This window comes from Phyllostomus hastatus, unplaced genomic scaffold (assembly GCF_019186645.2).
Source record: "Phyllostomus hastatus isolate PE091 unplaced genomic scaffold, TTU_PhHast_1.1 phas_contig_80, whole genome shotgun sequence".
NCBI lineage: Eukaryota > Metazoa > Chordata > Mammalia > Chiroptera > Phyllostomidae > Phyllostomus > Phyllostomus hastatus.
The window spans coordinates 30,894,559-30,915,118 of record NW_025333960.1 but is presented as its reverse complement, the minus strand read 5'-3'; the positions used below and the strand labels follow the sequence as shown (position 1 = coordinate 30,915,118).

General features: G+C 44.9%; 1 protein-coding gene across 3 annotated transcripts in view; it reads right to left on the bottom strand.

The window, feature by feature from the left end:
• Positions 1-4,954: 4,954 nt before the first annotated feature.
• The window catches only part of KIAA1328 (KIAA1328 ortholog), a 230,727-nt gene continuing 215,121 nt past the window's right edge, over positions 4,955-20,560 (bottom strand). For all 3 annotated transcript variants that reach the window (XM_045849863.1, XM_045849864.1, XM_045849865.1), the window contains one exon: positions 4,955-7,617. In XM_045849863.1, coding sequence (XP_045705819.1) covers positions 7,407-7,617 — 211 coding nt within the window. In that variant the 3' untranslated portion in view covers positions 4,955-7,406. The remainder of the gene's footprint in view (positions 7,618-20,560) is intronic.

The window sequence follows — 20,560 nt, the reverse complement described above, 5'->3', positions numbered from 1 at the left end:
CTGACAGTCCTCAGACTGGGGCCTTGAGAGTCAGGGCTGTTGAGGTGGGGGTGACCAGCACCCTGCACAGGGGATGAGGTGGGAAGGCAGCCCAGGCTGGCGGGAGAAACAGAGGGGAGCGACATTCTGAAACTGGGGAAACGTGCCCTGGAATGTTCCCCTGGAGGCCAGTGAGGGCGCTGGGAGTGCTGCCTGAGGTGGGGACTGCAGTGGTAGGCAGCAAGGGTTGGGAGCTGGCAGGCTGAACTTTGCCTGGCTGGCACAGAATCCCCAACTCCCCATGTTTCCAAGGACCCCGCCGCCCCACAACCCCCTGCTGGCCCCGGGCCAGCCTTCAGATCAATTGTGAAAACACCTGATATGTTTAAAGTGCTTTGCAGTTGTTTATGCAGCAGGTGCAGGAGCCTCCTTTCATCGGCCCCCCACGGGGACTGGGCCTGGTAAGGCAGGTGTGCCTAGATGTGCTATCTACATTTTGCAGACACGGGCGTGGAATTTGCAATGGTGAGGGGACTTGCCGAGTATTGGGTCAGTGCAGGCCTCTTTCCACTGGGCCCTGCTGCTCCTCCGAGTCTCTCAACAGCAGCCTAGTGTTCTGGCCTGTCCATGAGCTCACTCCCCTGGGGCTCCGGGTCTCCTTGCCTTCGACATGTTGTTCCTCTGCCTGGATCACCACCCTTCTCCCTGTCCTGACCCAGCTCAAATGTCCCATCTTCTGGGAAAATTCTGGTCGAAGTCCCCCTCCCAGGGGCCACACTGGCTCCCAAGAACCCTGCCTGCAGCTCACACAGCTCCAGCTGCTGCGGGACCCTGCCTGGTATTGATACATAGAGGACAGTCAAAAATGCTTCAGGTTTTAGCGAATACCAGCGATTCCTGAACTTTTTGGATTACAGATTCTTGTGAGAATCTGGTGAAAGCTATGAATCCCCAGTCCATGTGGGCATCCAGGTGAGGAGTGAGGTGAGACAGGTGATGAGAGACAGCTGCACGCTGGGTGGCTGATGCTTTTGGAAAAAATTTCACATCGTGGGGAAAGAGTTTTCATTTCTGACAGAGCCTCACTCTGACACCTCCTCCTGAGTGGGACCCGACAGAGTCCCCTAGGGTCCCTGGTCCCATTTCTCTGCTCAAAGTTTCTTCTGAAGCTCAGCTGGGGCATTTCGGGGGGCGCACCCTTGGCCAGGCCCTCCCTGCGGCGAGTGCACGTGCTGCTGCTCCTTGGGGGGAAGAAGCAAGCGGAGAAGCAGGAGAAGTTCTTCTGGGGTCAGTGGTCCCAAGTTCTTTTCTCAAATTCATTGCTACTCAACTATTTTTTTCTCCAAAGCAGTAAATCTCCTTCTGTTATTCTCCAAGTTGATATAGTAAGCTGTGTCATTTTGAGAAGAAATACATAATGGTATATTAGAGGAATATCTCCTCATTCATGCTTAGAAAAAATTTATTACAATGTAAGAAAGTCTGAATAGCATGAATTTATTATAATGATTTAACACTGCTGCACTTGAGTTAAGGATGCCCCTCCATAAATAACTGTCCCTGAAAAACATAGCACATTTACACAGTTTACCGTTTCTCAATGTTATATAAATCCAACAAGCTTAAATCACCTCCAGCTCGGGGTGGGTGGGGGGAGGAATGCTGAAACTGGGCTGTGAAGTTCACTGTCTCAACTGGCAGTGACAAGAGGCCAGAGAACTTCCCTTCCTCCGGCCCCTCAGCACTTAAAGGGCTGACGTGTGGGGGAGAGAAGGATGAGCAGGAAACAACCACGGTTTACACCTGCAGAACAGGTGAAGCCCAGTGGGCCTTGGGCATCCTGGCTGTGATCCGGCCATTGTCCGTGTGGTGGTGGCCAGGAGGGACCAGCCGAGGCTGCCCCACCGTGCACTGCAGCGGGGACAGGGCAGCCAGTGTGGGGCCCTTTACGGACCTCAGGCAGAGCCCGGTCTTCTGGTCAACCTTCCACTTTCTCACAAACTCCAACACTGCTCTTTCCTCTGGGGCCTTCTGTTTCCTCCACGTACAAGCAGCCCCCTCAGGCTCCTCTGGCCCCCTGGACACCAGCTTAGCCCTGCTTTCAGGGAGAGCTCGGCCTTGTTGTTCTGGCTTTTCCTCCAGGGTTAGGCCAGCATTTGGGGCACTGGACTTGTAAGGTAGGAACTATCACTTCCATTCTTATGAATCATTTTATAAATTATTACAGCTGAGTTTAAATGTAACTTGCCTAAAGGCAGGCAGCTCACGCATGGTAAGGCTGGGTGGACTCCAAGGCCAGTGTATGTTCTAGCTGGGTGCACAGTGTTCTAATGGGGAGGACCACACGCAGGACCACACAGCGCAGCTGCAGGTGGGCTGTAACAGGGGCCCTAGGCAGCATTGCTGGAGCCAAGAGAAGAGCATCCACAATGATGACTCAGGAAATGTGGAAGCAGATTCATCCAAAAGAACAGGACATAGGAAAGCCACACAGGCCAAAAAGAGCTGTGAGGCTGTGGGAGACGGCCAGGAGTTGTGGGTTGCAAGCAGAGCAGAGAGGAGAAGGGAGGGTTGACCAGTGCTGACTCCCAGGAGTGGCAATAATGAGTGAAAGGGAGGAGTTTCGAGGAGAGTAGGAAGTGTCCACGAACCCTCAAACTCTGCTGATGAGAATGTGAAATGGTCAAGTTGTTTTAGAAAATAGCCTGGCAGTTTTTCAAAAAGTTTCCATACGACCAGCAAACCCACTCCTGAGTATCTGCCAGGAGGAATGAAAACATGTGCCCATGACCACTGTCCCGTAAGGGGGAAGTCTGGGGACAGTGCCAAGGAGCATCCTGGGCCACAAGAAGCCAGATGAGACCGTGCCCTGAAGGTCCTGACACAGACCATTCCCACTGAATGCCCAAGCACTAACCTACTGGTTTCACTAGTATACCCACCACCCTCACCGCCCAAGGTAGGCCTCCTCCTCATTTGGCCACTGTATTTTCAGAAGAGGTTAACCACGGCAATAACAACCTTTACTGTTTAGAGAAGGCAGTCACATGCATTATGCTGCTGCAGAGATTTGTCTTTCCCCAGGGATGTGGCTTTAGACAGCCTTCCCATGGGCTCCACGCGCACCGACACAAAGAGGTCCAGATGGTGGCACTTGCTCCTGGAGGGTTATCCCCCTACAAGCCCCCAGGAGTGAACATGCTATCTTCTTCCTCACTGTGGGCCGTGTGGCCTGTGAGGGCTCACTTCTTAGGTGGGGGTGGAAGGAATGGTCAGTCCTCGTGGAAATTCTAAGACGTTCATCTTGGAACACTGGACCAAGGCAGTGATGCGCCGTGGGCGGGAGGGCACCGGCCTGGCAGCCAGACCTGCCGCTGCCAGGACGTGGGAGCCCAGACAAGTCACTTTTCTCCGAACTCTTCATCTGCATATGAAACTGATGAATTATATGGGCAACAAGGTCCAACCCATCCATCGAGTTCTGTGACTCTGGAGGGGGGAGGGATTATGGTGTCCGTGGGGTAGACAAGGCCCTGAGGATTTTCTGGGAGCCTACTCAATTCTGAGTGCATGTGGTGGAGGTGTGCAGGGAGGGAAAGAGCTGTGAAGCTGAAGCCTGAGGGGTTACAAGGTCCCGCCTCTAAAAGGACCAATGGAGCCCTAGGGGCTTAGAAACAACCCACCATTAACAGCCCCTCTGAGAAACCATGAAATTGGCAACTAATTTACGAAACTGGTTCTCCAGCTGCCAGGTCATTCTTCCTCTGAGGACTAGGGTGTCACCCTCACCGCACTCATCCCCAGTTTTATTCCTAAACTCAAGGGTAACCTTCTGACAACTGGGGGAAAACTTATTTCATCTTTAGTTTGGAAGCTGGCTGCGTGGTGACTCTATTCCTGTCACCTCTGCCTCTGTGGGGAGGCTGCGCAGTCTCCGCGTTCAGGTGAAGATGCCAGGCTGGTGTGGGGAACAGGGGGCAGGACGGGGTGTCTAGCTACCTTAGCTGAACCCATAGGTGTGATCTCAGAACTGGGCACTCCATCACTCAAGCCCTCACCTGCATTCTTGCAACACCTAAAGCCAACCAGGCAGGGCCATTTCCCGGTCTGAGATAGCACAAACAGTGCACCCTTGCTGAGCAGGGGACAGGCACATAGAAGGCACTCAGGCACACAGAACCTTCCGTGCCAGCAACCACACAGCCTAGAAGAGGCGTGGTGTCCGTGTGTGGGAGTGCGCCGGAGTCAGCCAGGAGAGCCTGTCCTTTCACCTTTCAGGTGGCCACGAGCTCCTGCTGCTCTAACACGGACTGAGGGAAGTAACATTTGGATAATCTGGAGCTCTGCTCTTACTTTCTTTCAAGCTGTGCCCACTGACCTGAGGAGGGATATTTATTCAGAGCACAATTCAGGATCAAAACCGCATGGGGAAAATAGCCATGGAGATAATTTATTAACCTAAAATCTCACACATATATAAACAGTTGCCCACATAAAAACAGCGCACTCCGAGGTGGGGATAAAGCGTTAGCTGGGAGGAGTGTGCCAGGCCTCCAGCTCCTAAGGACCGTGACCATGGACCTCATCCCAGCTCTGCTCTGTCAGGCCGGGCCCCTCCCCAGAGCCTCTGACCAGCAAATCTGGCATGAGCCATGTGCTGGAAGCAGGGCCAAGTGGAAAGAGTGGCTCTGAAGGAGGAGAGTCCCTCCCTCCCCACGATATCTGGGGCACTCTAGATAAGTTCCCACTGTGGGGGTTAGGTTTGGAAAAGCCAGAGCGAGCGTGACTCCTGGAAGGGTGACTGTTGGCAAACATTTTTCCTTGATTAGCCTAGGTTTCCCAAGTCAGGCACTTAGGGCACTACTTAGAGAGCTTCAGTGGACACACTCTGTCCTTTTCCATTTTGCAAACATCGACTGGTTGTTCTCTCTCACAAGGGTGGGCGGGGGGGGGGGAGGGGCAATGTGTGGCATCACCTGCAGCACCTCCAATCTGTGTCCAGTCTTGTTTTGGGGAAGTGGCTGGAGGCTGGGCAAGCAGATCCCAACCGGTCACTTCACAGAGAGGAAGGGCAGATTCCTGTGTGCCAGGCCTCTCTTGGCAGGTCAGTCTGCAGTTAAGCTCCCAGGCTTTTCATTTACACACACATACACGTATATATATACATATGCGTACATATACACATCTCAAAGTAAGACACATTAAAATCTTAACATACACACTTCAATTGATAATGAAAACGTTAGCGTAGACACAAATTCGCCCAGGAAATGCCTACAGGACAGAGAAAGGCAAATCATGGAGGGATGTGGCACGTGAAACATTTTGACTGAGGCTCTGCTGAAAACCTATCTTTGCTCTTCCAAACTGCTCATTCAGGGGAAGTAAAGAAACAATGAAACTGCATTCTGTGGCCTGTGACCCCCAAAGCCTTCAGTTTAGAGCTTGCTTGTGATCCTTTAAAGGCAAACAAGCTTCTTTCTGAAAGAAAGCACAGCTCTCGTCGGGGCCCGTCCTCTGGCCGCCCCTCTGGGGGCAGGAAGAACGCCGCTGCCCAGACGTGAGAGTGCAGCTACGGACGACCGCGGGGACGTGGGTGTGAGATGGGCAGTTATGATACGCAGGGCAAGAAAAACATGGTCCTGGAGACCTGCCTTTAACTGGGAAGATGGCCCCCCAGTTTTATTACACCAAAGAAAATTTCGTTTTCAAAAAGCTTTCTGAAATGGGATGAAGCTTACTCTCACCAGGGCGAACTTGAAAAGGGTACTGTCATCTGCAATGACTTTTCAACTTTTTAGGTGAATGGCTACAGCTGGTGAGCCCTGACCTTCCATGTACTTTGGATCAAGGGTATGGTAGTGGCAGGCGCCATTCTCCTCTCCTCCAAAGAACAAAAGAGCCCAAGTGCAGAAGGCTGCAGAGCGGTGATAGGGCCTGGCCTGAAGAGACAATGAGACTTAGAGCTCTCTAGACAAGGAAGCTACTCAGCAAGGCTTTTGTAGGCCGGAATAACCTAGTTTCGATAAAGAATTCAGGGAAGCCATGCAGGCTAGGGGGTCTGACCTTGGTTGGATGACAGATGCCTGGTCCTAGTTCAAGCCTGGGGTTGGTGAAAAAGAGAGAAAATAAAAGCAACGCCATCCAGATCAAAGTCATCAAGTAATGCACATCTGGGACGACGTGCGTCCCCTCATTCCAACAGCTGGAACATTTTAAACTCACTGGTGCTACGAGGTCCACACACAGCCCAACAGGCTGAGAGGCCACTGGAGCCCGCTGTCAGCTGGAGGACGAGCTCATGAGCTCTGCTGAACAGAGAGTGAGCTCAAATGTTAATTCTCCCGTAGGCTTTCTTGGGGTCAAAGTGAGGCCTGGTGGGAAGCAGGGGAGGCTCTGCTTGGGGGCAGTGGAGATTCTTTGGAGGCACGGAACAGTAGCCCTGGGCAGGGCATACCCGAAGCCTGGTCAACCCTGGGCCTTGGATACACCGGGAAAAGAGGAGGGGCTGGGGAAAGCCCATCAGCCGGCCGGAGCTGATGCTACTGCCCCTCGAATAGCACCTCCTCCAGACACAACCGTGGGAAGTTCACAAGGGCAAGTGAAATGGACACTCAGGTCAACAGAAAATACTGAGAGATTGCTCTTACCTATTCAGGAAAATTGATGGATGGTGGGAAAAGTGTTTCAGGCTTCTGCCTCCACTAGTGTAGTCACTTTTGTGTGATTTAATGCCAGTTTCCCAGGGCTGGGGGGCGGGTCCCTCCCAGTTTCCCAGGGCTGGGGGGCGGGTCCCTCTCTCTCTTTAGCCCACTGAGCCCTTTTGCTTACCGGGGGAGCACCTGCCAGGATGATGACTACTGAGCCTGACTCACACTTGGCCTTCAGTGTTGCTTGTGACAACGGCAGCCCTGACTCCACCTTCAGTTAAATGACCACACTTAGGTAGAGACAGGTGGTGAGAGAACAGGTGGAGAGGTAAAAGGGTCTCTCCTTATGAAATTGCTTGTTACAAGGGGCTGCTTTTAAATTAGAGGGATCTTTCAGTGGGTAGGTTTTCCTTGTGTCAAAAAAAAAAAAGCCGGTCCTTTTCAGCAAAATATTGAGAAGGAAATTCAAAACGAAGCTGAATATGCGATGGCCCCTGCCGTGCAGACAGTGTCCTGTGTTGGTGTCCCATATCCGCTCGGCCTGGAGAAGACACTACCCGTCTCCCCCGAGTGCGTTTCATGTACTGACTGGTCTGGTCAGAAACACCCTGGGTTGTCGGGATGATTTCTATATTTGACACATGACAGATGCTAGTGAGACAGGGCCCTGTGAAAGGAGAGACACAATTACTTGTGATCAAAAATTTTAAAATCCTAGATCAGTATATTACAAACCCCACAGGTTCTGATGGAAATTTTGCAGCAAGTGCTTTGGCGTCAAATGAAAAAGATATCTTCCAGGATTTGATTCTCCTCCAGGTCTTCAGGGGTCCTGCCTGCCCCCATCTTGTTCCGGGTTGATTTTAGAGAACTGAGTCGGCAAGTTCTGCGATTCCAGGTCCCGGCTTCTCTGGAGGGGTGGGGCTGGGGTTTGGAAGCAGACTTCGGGCTCAGGGACTGAACCAAATCCAACAGCGATGTCTCGTACCTGTAACACACACAACCCAGACAGAAAACAATCAGACCAGCACAACATTAGGGTCCAAGGAGCCCACAGTGGCGGGCTGCCCAGGGCAGGGGCCAGATCACAGACCACCCGTGTGCAGGAGGGCCCTGGAGGGGAATGTCAGGGAAGGTGGACGCCAGAAGGCCCTGCTGTCGGTCCACGAGCTCTCCTCCTCTGCTGACTTCTAACATTGCTCTTTTAATCTTAAACATTTTTTATTAAATGTATTGGGATAACACTGGTTAATAACATCATACCAATTTCAGGTGTACAACCTTAGAGTACATTATGTGCTCACCGCCGGAAGCCTGGCCTCCTTCCGTCACCATGTATTTGGCCCCCTTTAGCCTCTTCACTCTTTTCCCCTCCCTCCCTGGCAACCACCATTCTGTTATCTGTGTCTGTGAGTTTGTGTTTTTGTTTTGCTCATTAGTTGCTTTTTGTTTTATACCCCACATGAATGAAACCATATGGTTCTTGTCCTCTTCCTTCTGACTTTCACTTAACACAGTACTCTCATGATCTGCCTGTGCTGTCACAAATGGCAGTATTTCATCTTTTTCACGGCACAGTAGTATTCCACTGTAGATATGTGCCACGCCTTCCTTATGCTACCCTCTGCCAAAGGCCACGGGTTCTTTATAATGTTGTGGCTATTATAAGTAATGCTGCAATGAATATGGGGTACACATATCTTTATGAGTAAGTGTCTTCACATTTTGGGGGGTAGATACCCAGAAGAGGGATTGCTGTTTTTAATTTTTTGAGGACCCTCTGTACTGTTTTCCTTAGTGGCTGCACCAATTTACAACCCCGCCAGCAGTGTGCAAGGGTTCCCTTGACTCCACTTCCTCTCCAACATTTGTTATTTCTTATCTTATTGTTAATAGCCATTCTAAAAGATGAGAGGTGGTATTTCATTGTAGTTTTGATTTGCATTTCCCTTTTAGCTAGTGATATGAGCACTTTTTTCATACATCTGTTGGCCATCTCTATGTCTTCCTTGAAAATTGTCTGTTCAGGTCCTCTGCACATTTTTTAATTGGATTGTTTGTTGATGTTGTTGTTGAGTTGTGTGAATTCTTTCTATATTTTAGATATTAGCCACTTGTCGGATGTATTGTTTGCAAATATCTTCTCCCATTACGCTGGCTGCCTCTTCGTTTTGTTGGTTTCTTTTGCTGTGTAGAACACCTTTAGTTTGATACAGTCCCACTCATTTATTTTTGCTTTTACTGCCCTTGCCTTTGGGGCTTGGATAACTATTCTTCACCCCACTAGATATCAACCGAAGTATCACTGCTTCAGAAAGGACTTCCTTAACCTCATTATCTAAAATAGATTGCCCCGATTAATTTTCTTCTCATAATAATCTGCTCCTTTATTTCATAGCATTTATCACAATTTGTAATTATTTATTTATATGGGTTTTTTTGTTCAATGTCTTCCTCCTTCGTTGCACTGGCAGTAATACAAAAGCAGGAGTCACTGTGTCCTTAATGTCAAGTCCACGATGAAGGGCGAATTACACTACTTTGTCACGTTTGTTTTCTTAAACATTTTAAAATTGTTCAGATATAAGAATGTGTCCATTATAAAAACTGAAACACACAGAATTATACAAAAAAAGTGAAAGTCCTCTCAACACTCTGTCCTCCAACCAAATGGGAACCCCATTACCTTTCCAAGAGAGCACTGAAAACAGTTTAGTATACAAGGTCTGTCCAGAAGGTATCCAGCCATGTCATGTGAAAAATAGAGACATTTATTGAAGAAGATACAAGATACAAGAAACACTTCCCTGGCTGGCATAGCTCAGTGGATTGAGTGCAGGCTGTGAACCAAAGCATCGCAGGTTTGATTCCCAGTCAGGGCACATGTCTGGGTTGCAGGCCATGGCCCCCAGCAACCGCACATTGATGTTTTTCTCTCTCTCTCTTTCTTCCTCCCTTCCCTCTTTCTCCCTCCCTTCCCTCTCTAAAAATAAACAAATAAATAAATTAAATATATTAAAAAAAGAACTCTTAAAAAAAAAAAAGAAACACTGTATGTAGGACAACGACGCCTCAGTCCCCTTCAAAGCAGGCACCTTAGGACCTCACATAGCTCTCCCAGTCTCCATCAGCTGCCCCATCGTGTTTTCCTGAATCTCATCGACTGTCTGAAATCTCTTCCCTTTTAGTTTTGGGGAAAGCCAGAAGTTTCAGGGTGCCAAATATGGGCTGTAGGGTGGCTGAGTCACATGGGGGATTTGATGTTTCACAAAAAAACTCTACATGAGATGTGTGTGATGCAGGAGCGGGCACACTGTCGTCATGAATCTGCCAATTACCAGTTGCTCATGGCTGTGGCCTTCTGAATCATCTGAATAGTTTCTGTGGAGGAATGTTCAAGCCAAATGCAAAATTTGATGCAGATTCATTGCTCTACTCACTTAGTCATCTTGAATGTGATAGCCACACAGTGCATATGCTCACTCAACAGCGTTCACTGCCCCCACTGACTGGTACAGTGAAATCGTCTTCGTTACACATATGCACTCTCGTCCACTTTCCTATGCTGCCAGATTACACTAACATCGTGCAAACTGTTCTTGTTCTATTAACAATAGCTAGACTTTTTCTGGATAGACCTCGTATAAACTTCCAAATCTTTTTTTTTGTATAATTATATGCATGTATGTGCAATACAAATGAACACACACGTATTTAAAAACTTAAATTGAGCGATGCTTATATACTGATCTATGGTCTGCTTTTTTCCCTTAACAGATTGTTTTGGAGACTGTCCTGCAATCGTGCAGATAGATCTACCCAATTCGTGCAAACTGCTGCAGGGTTCTGCTTTATGGATGTGCCATTGCTCTAATTTAAAAGAATCCCCATAGCTTTTATTATCTTACTCTAGCTAAATTTTGTATTTAGCATTCCTGTTCTGTTATCTTAAGAGGGAAAAAATCAGTATTTGGTAATTAGTGTTGATTTAAGGACAATTTGCTCGAAAACATTTCCTTTACAGTAGGCTTTTCTTGAACTTCCTTTCTACTACATCCACACAGATAATGTCACCATAACTTGCTTCAACGAACAGAAATAATATGGGAAGACACCGTGCAGGTTTTACGTAATCTCAGATAAAATAGCTTAATTAGGTTTGCTTTTACCGTGCCATAAACTAGCCAGGTTCACAGAGATCTAGAATCTATCTTCCTTTCCGAGATAATGAATTCAGATATGCATCAGGGATCCCTGGGTGATAAGAACTTTTTTTCTTACAATCATGCCAACCAGTACCCGCAGTCCATGAATAAGGCGCAGAGAGCTGAGAGATCATTCTGGCACAGGGACTGGAGAAGTTAAGAGGTCCTATAAATTCTCTTTTGCCTTATTAATGTTATTAGTTCTGTAGAGCCAGTTAAACTATAACTCCGCTGGCTCGAAAGTCTGACTCCTATCTCTATGCCAATTTTGTGGTTCCAACCTCCAGATCTATGAAGTCATCTATTGTGTTGGGGCTTTAAAAAGTGGACCACGGTGATGAAGCTGTTACCCTGATGAATCATTACCATTTAAAGAAAGCTGTAACTAGATACTTTCAGATGAGCTATATTCATCTGTATACATATTTTCAATAGATGACCATCCTATTTTATGTATTTTAAATGGCATGGCTTTTCACACATCAGTGAGAAACAGTAACAAAGTGAGTCACTGGAAGTGACTATAGAAGAATTTGGAAATCTTCATTTCTGGATTGAATAGTTATTCAAGGAGAATAATATCTTAGTCATCCTTATAGTTCTAATCATAACTCTACTATGGTATTTCTGGTAATAGCTCCAAATTAATATTCTTGCCCTGGCTGGGTGGCTCCGTTGGTTAGAGCATCATCCCACACGCCAAAAAGTTGTGGGTTCCACCCCCAGATAGGGCACACACCTAGGTTGTGGGTGTGCTCTCCCACAAACCCACAGGGGCGCATACGTGAGGCAGCGGGTTGATGTTTCTCTCTGACACTGATGTTTCTCTCTCTGTCTCTCTCCCTCTCTCTCTGAAATCAATAAAAAAACCCATATTCCTGGGTGAGGATTTAAAAAAATCATTTTTTAAATTGATTTAAATGATTTAAAAAAATCATTTTTTTAATTCCATTTTATGTGAGTAATTATACCTTATACTGTGTCCCATATGTTACATGCATTGGGTTACCTTAAAAAGTTGTGAATTCTGATGCAAATTTAAACCACAATGAGAATGACTAGTAAAATGCCTGTCAGAATGGCTATCATCAGTAAACCCACAAATGGCAAGTGTTGGAGAGGAAGTGGAGAAAAGGGAACCCTAGCACACTGTTAGCTGGAATGCATACTGGTGCAGCCACTGTGGAAAACAGTGTGATGTTTCCTCAAAATTTAAAATGAACCTGCTTTACGACCTAGTGTTTCCACTTCTGGGGATTTATCTGAAGAACCCTAAAACACTAATTTGAAAGAATATATGCATACCTTTGTTCACTGAGTTATTTATAATAGTTACGCTCTGAAAGAAACTCAAGTGCCCGTCAACAGATGAATGGATAAAATAGCTGTGGTATATATATACACAATGAAATATTACTCAACCATAAAAAAGAATGAAATCTTATCATTTTTGACAGCATGGATATACCTAAATAGTATTATGCTCAGTGAAATGTCTGTCAGAGAAAGACAAATACCATATGATTTCACTTGTAGGTGGAATCTAAAGAGCAAAACAAACAAACAAAATTGACACAGACGCACAGGTACAAAGAGAGAACTGGTGACTGCCAGAGGGGTGGGAGGCTTGGGGCGCTGGGGGAGAGAGGCGAAGGGACGGAGAAGCACAGATTGGTAGTTATGAAAGTGTCGTGGGGAAGTAAGTAAAGGCTAGGATGTATGGTCTATAACTATGAACGGTGCCAGCTGGGGTACTGGGAATACTGAGGGAACACTACGTAAAGTATATGATTTTCTGACCACTAGGCCATACACCTGAAACCAATACATAATAATAAACAAGATAAAAAAGAATGCATCTATGACATCACAAAATAACTGTGAATTCTGAAATACATTTGGCTCCAAGAGTTTGGGCCCGGGGCCTGGACCTGTGCCGCGTCCTCTCGTGGCTGTCGGTCCTGAGTGCAGCCTTCATGCAGAGATGCCACCCGGGACAGAACAGACTTCTGCCAGCTCCCCAGGCTTCTTTGGTGCCTCCTACGGCTCAAGGTTCGCGAGCTGCCCACTCTGGGCTTTTTATTGTTGTTGCTTGGAAATTTGGATAAAAAAATCACTATGCAAGATTTTTTTTGTATGTGATTTCAGAGATTCTGATCTACAAGGCAAATTTGGACAAATCTGATTAATTTGTACAACTATAAAAATAAAATTATTTAAAGTAATTTCTTTTCTTTTTGTCATTGTAGCAGAAGCTACACACATATTAAAAAAACTTACCACCTCTCCTTCCTATGCCTGTACTTTAAGTATTGGCAACCTTAAGATAGCTTAATTATTTTCTAGCATCTTAATCATTTTGTGAAATCATGATCTTAGATAATGGCCATTTAATATAAAATGTTCTCTTTTCTATGGAATTGTGACTTCCTACTAATTATGAATTAAAGCCTAATTTAGTGTGGCTGGAAGCCAAAAAGACAAATGAAATTTATAGATCCCAACATTGGTTATACCGAGAGAGAAGCACTGTCAGGCAGCATGGAGTCGAAGAGCGTTCCCTGCTGGGCTTTGGGAGCTGAGGCAGTGTGCTGACTGCTGGGGAACACTCCGCAGCAGAAACCAGAACGGAGGGAGAAGTGCTTGCCTTGTAAATTACACCAGGCGGAAGTGCTGCTGGGTTACCTGTTTATTAGCATGCACTTTACAAAGTTCAGGACATGCACAGATATGCATTCATTCCATTTTAGGTTACACATTATTGAAAACATTCTATAACATAAATAATTCATCAGTGCGTTGTTTGAAATTTAAGTTTATAAAACTGAACGGTAGTGTTCTGTTTTATGACTGTTTGTACTTTCAAAGAGAAAGACAATATGGATAGATGGACTTTCTAACCTTTATATGACCTATTAGGGAGAACAACACAACAGAAAAGAAACCACCCTGCCCCTTCCACACCCCCTACCCCCAACACAAACACGTTCTCTATGTGTGTGCCAATTCTGTTCTCTTCAGGCTCACGTCAAAGCAGGGATTTAGGGCTGCTGGAGCAGGGGCAGGATGAGCTGCGAATTCAGGCGTCCTGCCTGCTCTCGTGCCACAGCTGGGGCTGGGGAGACTAGAACTGATTGTGAGCAAGCTGAAACAGGAGTTCTTTGGAAAGAAGAGACCTGAGATTCTTCCAATTTAAGATAATAATTACCTCTCCATCCTCTTGTCACACAACAGGTGATCCAGGTTGGCAGAGGGCAGAATCAGGAAACAACCGAAATTGGTGGATATATAGTTAAAGGGCTCACCTACATTGTTGATAGTATAGATAGCTCCCAGAAGTCATTACTTAAGTGGTTTGTCAGGATTGTTAACTCTGGGACCGTTTCCCTGATTTTTAATACAGCTGCATGGAGAAGCATATTTGGGTTAATGTACAACTGGCCATTGTCTATGAAAATTAGAGATGGGAGAACATCCAGCCTCTTAGGGTGACACAGGGCAACAACACACAGGGTGTATCCTGAAAAAGGCAACTGCCCGACCCCCTTATTAAATGCACAGTGGGGCACTGCAGTGGGCGCAGCTAATACACTGTAAATGCAAGCCCTGTTGGACCAGCGCTATGGTCACCAGGATGTTCTCCTCCTGAATATACCTCTGACCCAGACCATGATGAAGGATGCAATCAGAGTGCACCTAAAGTTCTCCCACATTCCTTTGTTACTGGGGACCGGGGTGTGGGAATAAGTTCCCTCGGCAGGGAACTATATCTGATTTACTGTTCCAACTTCCTTCAATGGGCTTTATTGATTCTAAGAAAATTAGAACAATTCTGTAGAAAGGGAGAAGGAAAGAGAGTCAAGAGGAGAACACTAGCATAGCCAAATAAAGTGGAAACATTTTGGTTGCTGTAAACACATGGAGTGGGAAAAGCAGAAACTGAAGGGGAAAACAATCAGAGTTTTAACAGAGCATTACCAAGACTGCGAGGCCAACTGGGTCTCTCCCAGTGTTCTGGCAGTGAAAGGACCCACACAGATCAACTATCTGTCCCAGTCTGGAAGAACTTAGAAAACTGGATGACAAGAACAAGTCCCATGAATCTGATATTGAAACACAGGAGGTGTCAGTAAGAAAGAGTGAATCTGAAGAAGATTGATGGGAAGACCAGGCAGGATCTCCCGGCTCATTAGTGTTGGCCCTGGGCCAGCATGGTAATTGAACCTGACATCCCTTGTTTAGGTCAAACTGAATGATACATGGAAGGAATACAGTAAAAATAAATAAGTGGGTTATGCTAAGGTGAAAATCCAACATTATTCTGTTGTCTGAAAAGAGACTCAGAACAGGAGAGATATTCTTTCCTAGCTCAAGCTCCAGATGCAGGCTGGCTTGCCAAAGTCACCTCTGCTCCAGAAACGGACAAAGTAGAAGGGAACCAGCAAATCTGAGTACACTCACCAGTAAATGCCTCTGTCTCGCTTTACCCTGAACCAGGAAGAGTCCATGTAATCATTCTTTCCTCTACCAAGAAATTCAATCTAATTGCGAGATTTAACTTTAATACATACTTTTCTCATCTCAAAGAGATGTAGGAGTCATGCTTGGAAAGTGTCATATATTTTATAGCAGTGATTTATACTTCAGATTAAATTTGTATATAGATCCAATAAAGAAAAAAAGGAAAAGTTTTATCAGAAACAGAATCACACTGTAGCATTCCTAAGGTAACTTACAAGAGAAACATGTACATTTTCATTCCAAAAATCAACATTGCTAATAGGCCAATTCAGGCAATTTTATCCAGCATCACCCATTTCCACCTACCTCTTTTTAATTCATTCATGGAATGGTTAATACAAAGAAGAGTTTTTGCTTTTTAAAGTTCCAGCTAGTTTATAATTTAGAAGAAAAACTTAATCTAAAGAAAGAGAAGTGTATAAGAAGCAAAAGAAAAAAGAATTGGAGGGAAGTATACTAAATACTAAAATAGCCCTCACTGGTGTGGCTCAGTGGATTGAGCGCTGGCCTGAGAACCAGGTCCCCAGTAGGGGGTGTGTGAGAGGCAACCACACATTGCTGACTATACCCCTCTTGCTTCCTCTCTTCCCCTCTCTCTAAAAACAAATAAAATCTTAAAAAAAACCCTATAATATTATCAGTGGTATATATAGTATATACAGTGGACGGAAAATTATAGGTAATTTAAATGTTTCTTTGAATATGTATAAAACCATTGCAATTGTCCCAAGTAAGCACAAGTACTTAAGTGATTATTGCCAAATCACTGGTATCATTTTTAAAAAACTTATTAGAAAACAAATTCTTGAAAGGATCCTCCCTAACCCTTATGCACAGTCCTCTAAAAAGGATTATGGTTGTTTTTATGAGGGGGTAGAAGCTGGGTGTCCATTTCATAGCTCATCAACCTCATTCAGCAGTTTACACCTGGCTTTGGGACCACAGGCTGAGGGTAGTTGCAAGAAAAAGCCCTGACTGGTGCAGCTCAGCTGGGCCGCATCATCTCGCAAAGTGAAAGGTCGCTGGCTCAATGTTTCTCTCCCTCTCTTTCTCCCTTCCCCTTTAAAAAGAAAGTAAATAAATATTAAAAAAATAAAATGAAATAGTTCATTTTAGATTACTCAGTATTTCATCATTTCTATAGAATACATGAACATAGTTCTTAGAAGTTAATGTTAAATAGTTTATGGTTTAAAGTCATAATTCTAATTCTGTGACATCTTTGATCTTAAACCTCTGATATAAAAAAGTTCCATATGTAAGCTTTTAATTTAATTTAATTTAAAAATTCATTTAAATAAAATATCCAGTGTCTATAATAAATTCTGGTTCGTTTCCCCCACGTTTGCTCTTAACGTATGCCAGATTTTTCCTTACTCACAGGTTTCTTCATCACAACATTTTCTTCTCTCTTTCAAATACACAGTTGTGTGAAGGAGAAATTTTAACTTTTCTTTTCTTGTTATTTTTTGCCAGCAATGACTGGTTAAAAAAGATCTTGGCCCCAGTTTGTTTTTTTTATATCCAAACACTTGAGAATATCTTGTGTTCAATAAGGAAATTAATGATAATCTGTACTAATAAAATCATACCAGTATCTAATGGTAACAGAGAAGTTTTTTCTGTTTTAGACCCTTGAGGCCACACTCACCCATATGGAAATCCTTATCAACTGAAAAGTTATTTTTCCTCCCTTAGGTAAAAGCTGTTTTTTCTGTCTCTGTTTGGAGATCGTGAGTGGATAAACTTTACTTCTTTCAATCTAAAATGAACGTGATACAGGGAGTTACCCTTTATGCAACAACAGGAACAGAGAGAGGACAAAAAACTACGAAGTCTGCAGGGTGTGAAATTAAAATTTTCACGTCAACACAAAAGACACCAGTGAAGTAATGATACACGCTACGGCCCTAGCGTGAAGCCTTCTGGTTGGAAGAGAAGTCAACGCCATGTGACCAACATTTTGTACATCAGTGGAAACACTTTGCTGTTCACAGAAGCATTTATATCCAGAAGGAGAAGACAGAGGATTGGGGCGAGCTGTGGTGAAGCACCAACTCACTGGAGAGGACAGTTCTGGAAATGCTGAGGAGCTCCAGCAGCGCGGACAAGGGGCAACGGGAAACCACAATGGCAGCTGACAGTGGCTCATCTGTGAGCGTCACAGCCATCCGCTGACTCCCACTGTCCAGAGAGGCCACGGATGCCAGAGGTTTCGGGTCAGTTCCCATGTTAGTTCTGCCACTAATTAGCTTGTTCCCTCGTAAATCAACGTTTGTGTTATAGTTATGATTCACTGCTGAGATGAAGCAATGCTTCTGCTTTCCCTAGAACCTGGTTCCTCCACCCTCGTCTGCTTCTTTCCAGCCAAAGCCCAGAAGATAGGAGTTGGGTATGGGGTGTATCAGCTGGTCTACAGGGAGGTTTTATTTTAGGAGCAGCACGAGCTGAGGCTGTGAGGACAGCATACGTGGGTGGAGTGAAGGGACAGTGACTGAGGACTCGCCTCTGAGCTAGCTGACACAGTACATGCCTCCAACTACCTATAGAGAAGGGCACTGCTTCATTACCAGAGAGAGTTTAGAAGCATCCTGATGAAAGTCCACACAGAATGCCATTTGTGGTAAGTAGTCCATTCTTCACCTGGTAGGGCAGGCATCCCAAGATGAGATACTTCCTTCCAGCCTTCATTAAGTTATTGGGTTGGCCGAGAGGTTTGTTCAGTTTTAAAGTACAAATAAAAGACACATTTTTCATTTTCACTAATAACTTTACTGAACAGCATATTCACTGTTTTGTTCTACTACCTTCTGCCATCTTTCAGGCAACTTCATAATTCCATCTTCTCAAAACTTTTATCTTTTTGAGCAAAAAACTATCGTTCGCCCTGGCTGGTGTAGCTCAGTGGATTGAGCGCGGGCTTCGAACCAAAGTGTCGCAGGTTCGATTCCCAGTCAGAGTACATTCCTGGGTTGCAGGCCATGACCCCCAGCAACCACACATTGATGTTTCTCTCTCTCTCTGTTTCTCCCTCCATTCCCTCTCTAAAAATAAATAAAATTAAATCTTTAAAAAAAAAACGACAAGAACAATCAGTAAGATTAAATTATCGGATGATTCTTATTTATTAAAAAGAAAGAAAAACAAAAAATATTGTTCTAGGTACCTTTCTAGGTACCTTCAGTTCACAATTCCAGGGAACTGAAATTTTTCCCGTTAAGAAAACTTTGTAAAGACCAAATAAATGGAAATGTGAAGGTGCAATTTCTGATGGATAGGGCGGATGAATCAGAACTTCCCAGCCAGGCTGTAACAGTTTGTGTCTGGTCATCAAAGAAACATGCAGTCTTCTATCAAGTTGGACAGAAGTAACACCTGCTTGAGTGTGGTTGGTAGGGTAATAATTTATGGTTTTAATTTGAACAGTTCACCTAAAATGTCATATGATATGCTTGAGTGTAATATTGTTATGTTACAGAATTACATGCTTATGATCTTGTAATAAACAGGGGCGTTATTTATGCTGGACCCTGTATGTTAGAATTGGTATATGTATTCACACACATATTCAAATATAGAAATAGTACACAAGAATGTGCAGCTGAACTGAAGATACATTAGTCAATGGCCATTTACTACATTTATTCTCTGTCTTCTCCATTATAAGTGTTCTTACTGACAAAGTTTTTTAAATATTTTATTTATTTTTAGAGAGAGGGGAAGGGAGGGAGAAAGAGAGGGAGAGAAACATCAATGTGTGGTTGCCTCTCGAGAGCCCCCAACCAGGTGCCTGGCCCACAACCCATGCATGTGCCCTGACTGGGAATCGAACTGGGGACCCTTTGGTTTGCTGGCTGGCACTCAATCCACTGAGCTCTACCAGCCAGGGCCAAAGTCTTTGATTTACATTCTTGGTTGCATCATGCATGATCCTGACCAGCTTTTTACCCAAGGCAAAGCATGAAGCCTACAACAATCACCTTTTTCAAGATGGCTAATGATCTTAATTTGGATTTCCGGATGCTACCTTTTTTCTGTCTTTCTCCTGATGTCCTCCATAAAGTAAGAGCTAAAGTTCTCCAGACACAATTTCACTTACATGTAAAAATGTAAAAACCTTCAGTAAACACATGTTCACAGAGCATAATCCCAGGAAGCGTAAATTGTACCCAGTCCTCTGTCAGGCGGGAAGGCCCGAGACTCCCACAGAACTGCTCTGTGCCTCGCTGCGAACGGCACGGTGCCAAGTGCATCTGCTTACTGTTTCCAAACTACTGGCCAGCACGAAACCCCAAGGTCCTGAAGAGAAATTTAAACCATATGACTGTGAAACCAAATATGTAATTACTTTCAATAACGTTCACTTTTTCCATTATTTTGTTCCCCAAATGTGTGAACGTGCAATCAGGAGATAGATGTGCACGTTTTCCTTTATCTCCAAACAAAGGGTAAGGTTCAGGCAGACGGGATGGAAGGCTGGGAAACTGAGGTTCTGTGTGGTCAGTGGACTTTGTTAAGGTTTTGCTGCTAGTAAGTGGTAGAGGCAGGTACTGACGAATCCAGGTCTTTGGACTTGAATTCTAATGCCCTCTCCTCTAAGTGATGCTGCCTGTCTGCACGGCAAGAATTTTACCTTGAGAAACCAAAGCAACAGACTAGCCATAGGCCAGGCGGAGGTTTAGAAGAAGCTCTACGGTAGGGCGGAACACCTTATTGCTTGTTAGGGAGTTCGGCAATGGCAGCTACTACTTAGCTTTATACCAGGTCTGTGCTCAGTACTTATGTAAACTATGTGTAATCATCATGACAAACCTATGAGGGAGATATTATTACCCTGATTTTATAGATTAAATTAAATGATTTGTTCGAAACCACATAGAAAGCATTCAAACCTTGGCCTATAAACCTAGGTGTTATAATTATTACACCTGGGCTCTTAACCCTTCTAAAATGGTCTCTTTGAGCTTTACTTTCTGAAGATTCTGAGGATTTTATTAGGTAACATATATGGAAGAGTTTTTAGAAAAGCATTAAGTGTTTAGAACAGTAAGTGACACTAAACAGTGTTTCTTTATGTGGACACTAAGGGAACTTAAAGAACTTGGGCCAAATGAACAAGTCTAAAACGTCAGTACGTGAGGCTAAAAACTGGGACATGACAGCAGGAACAGGCAACATGGAACAGATGTCACTAATCATAGCATT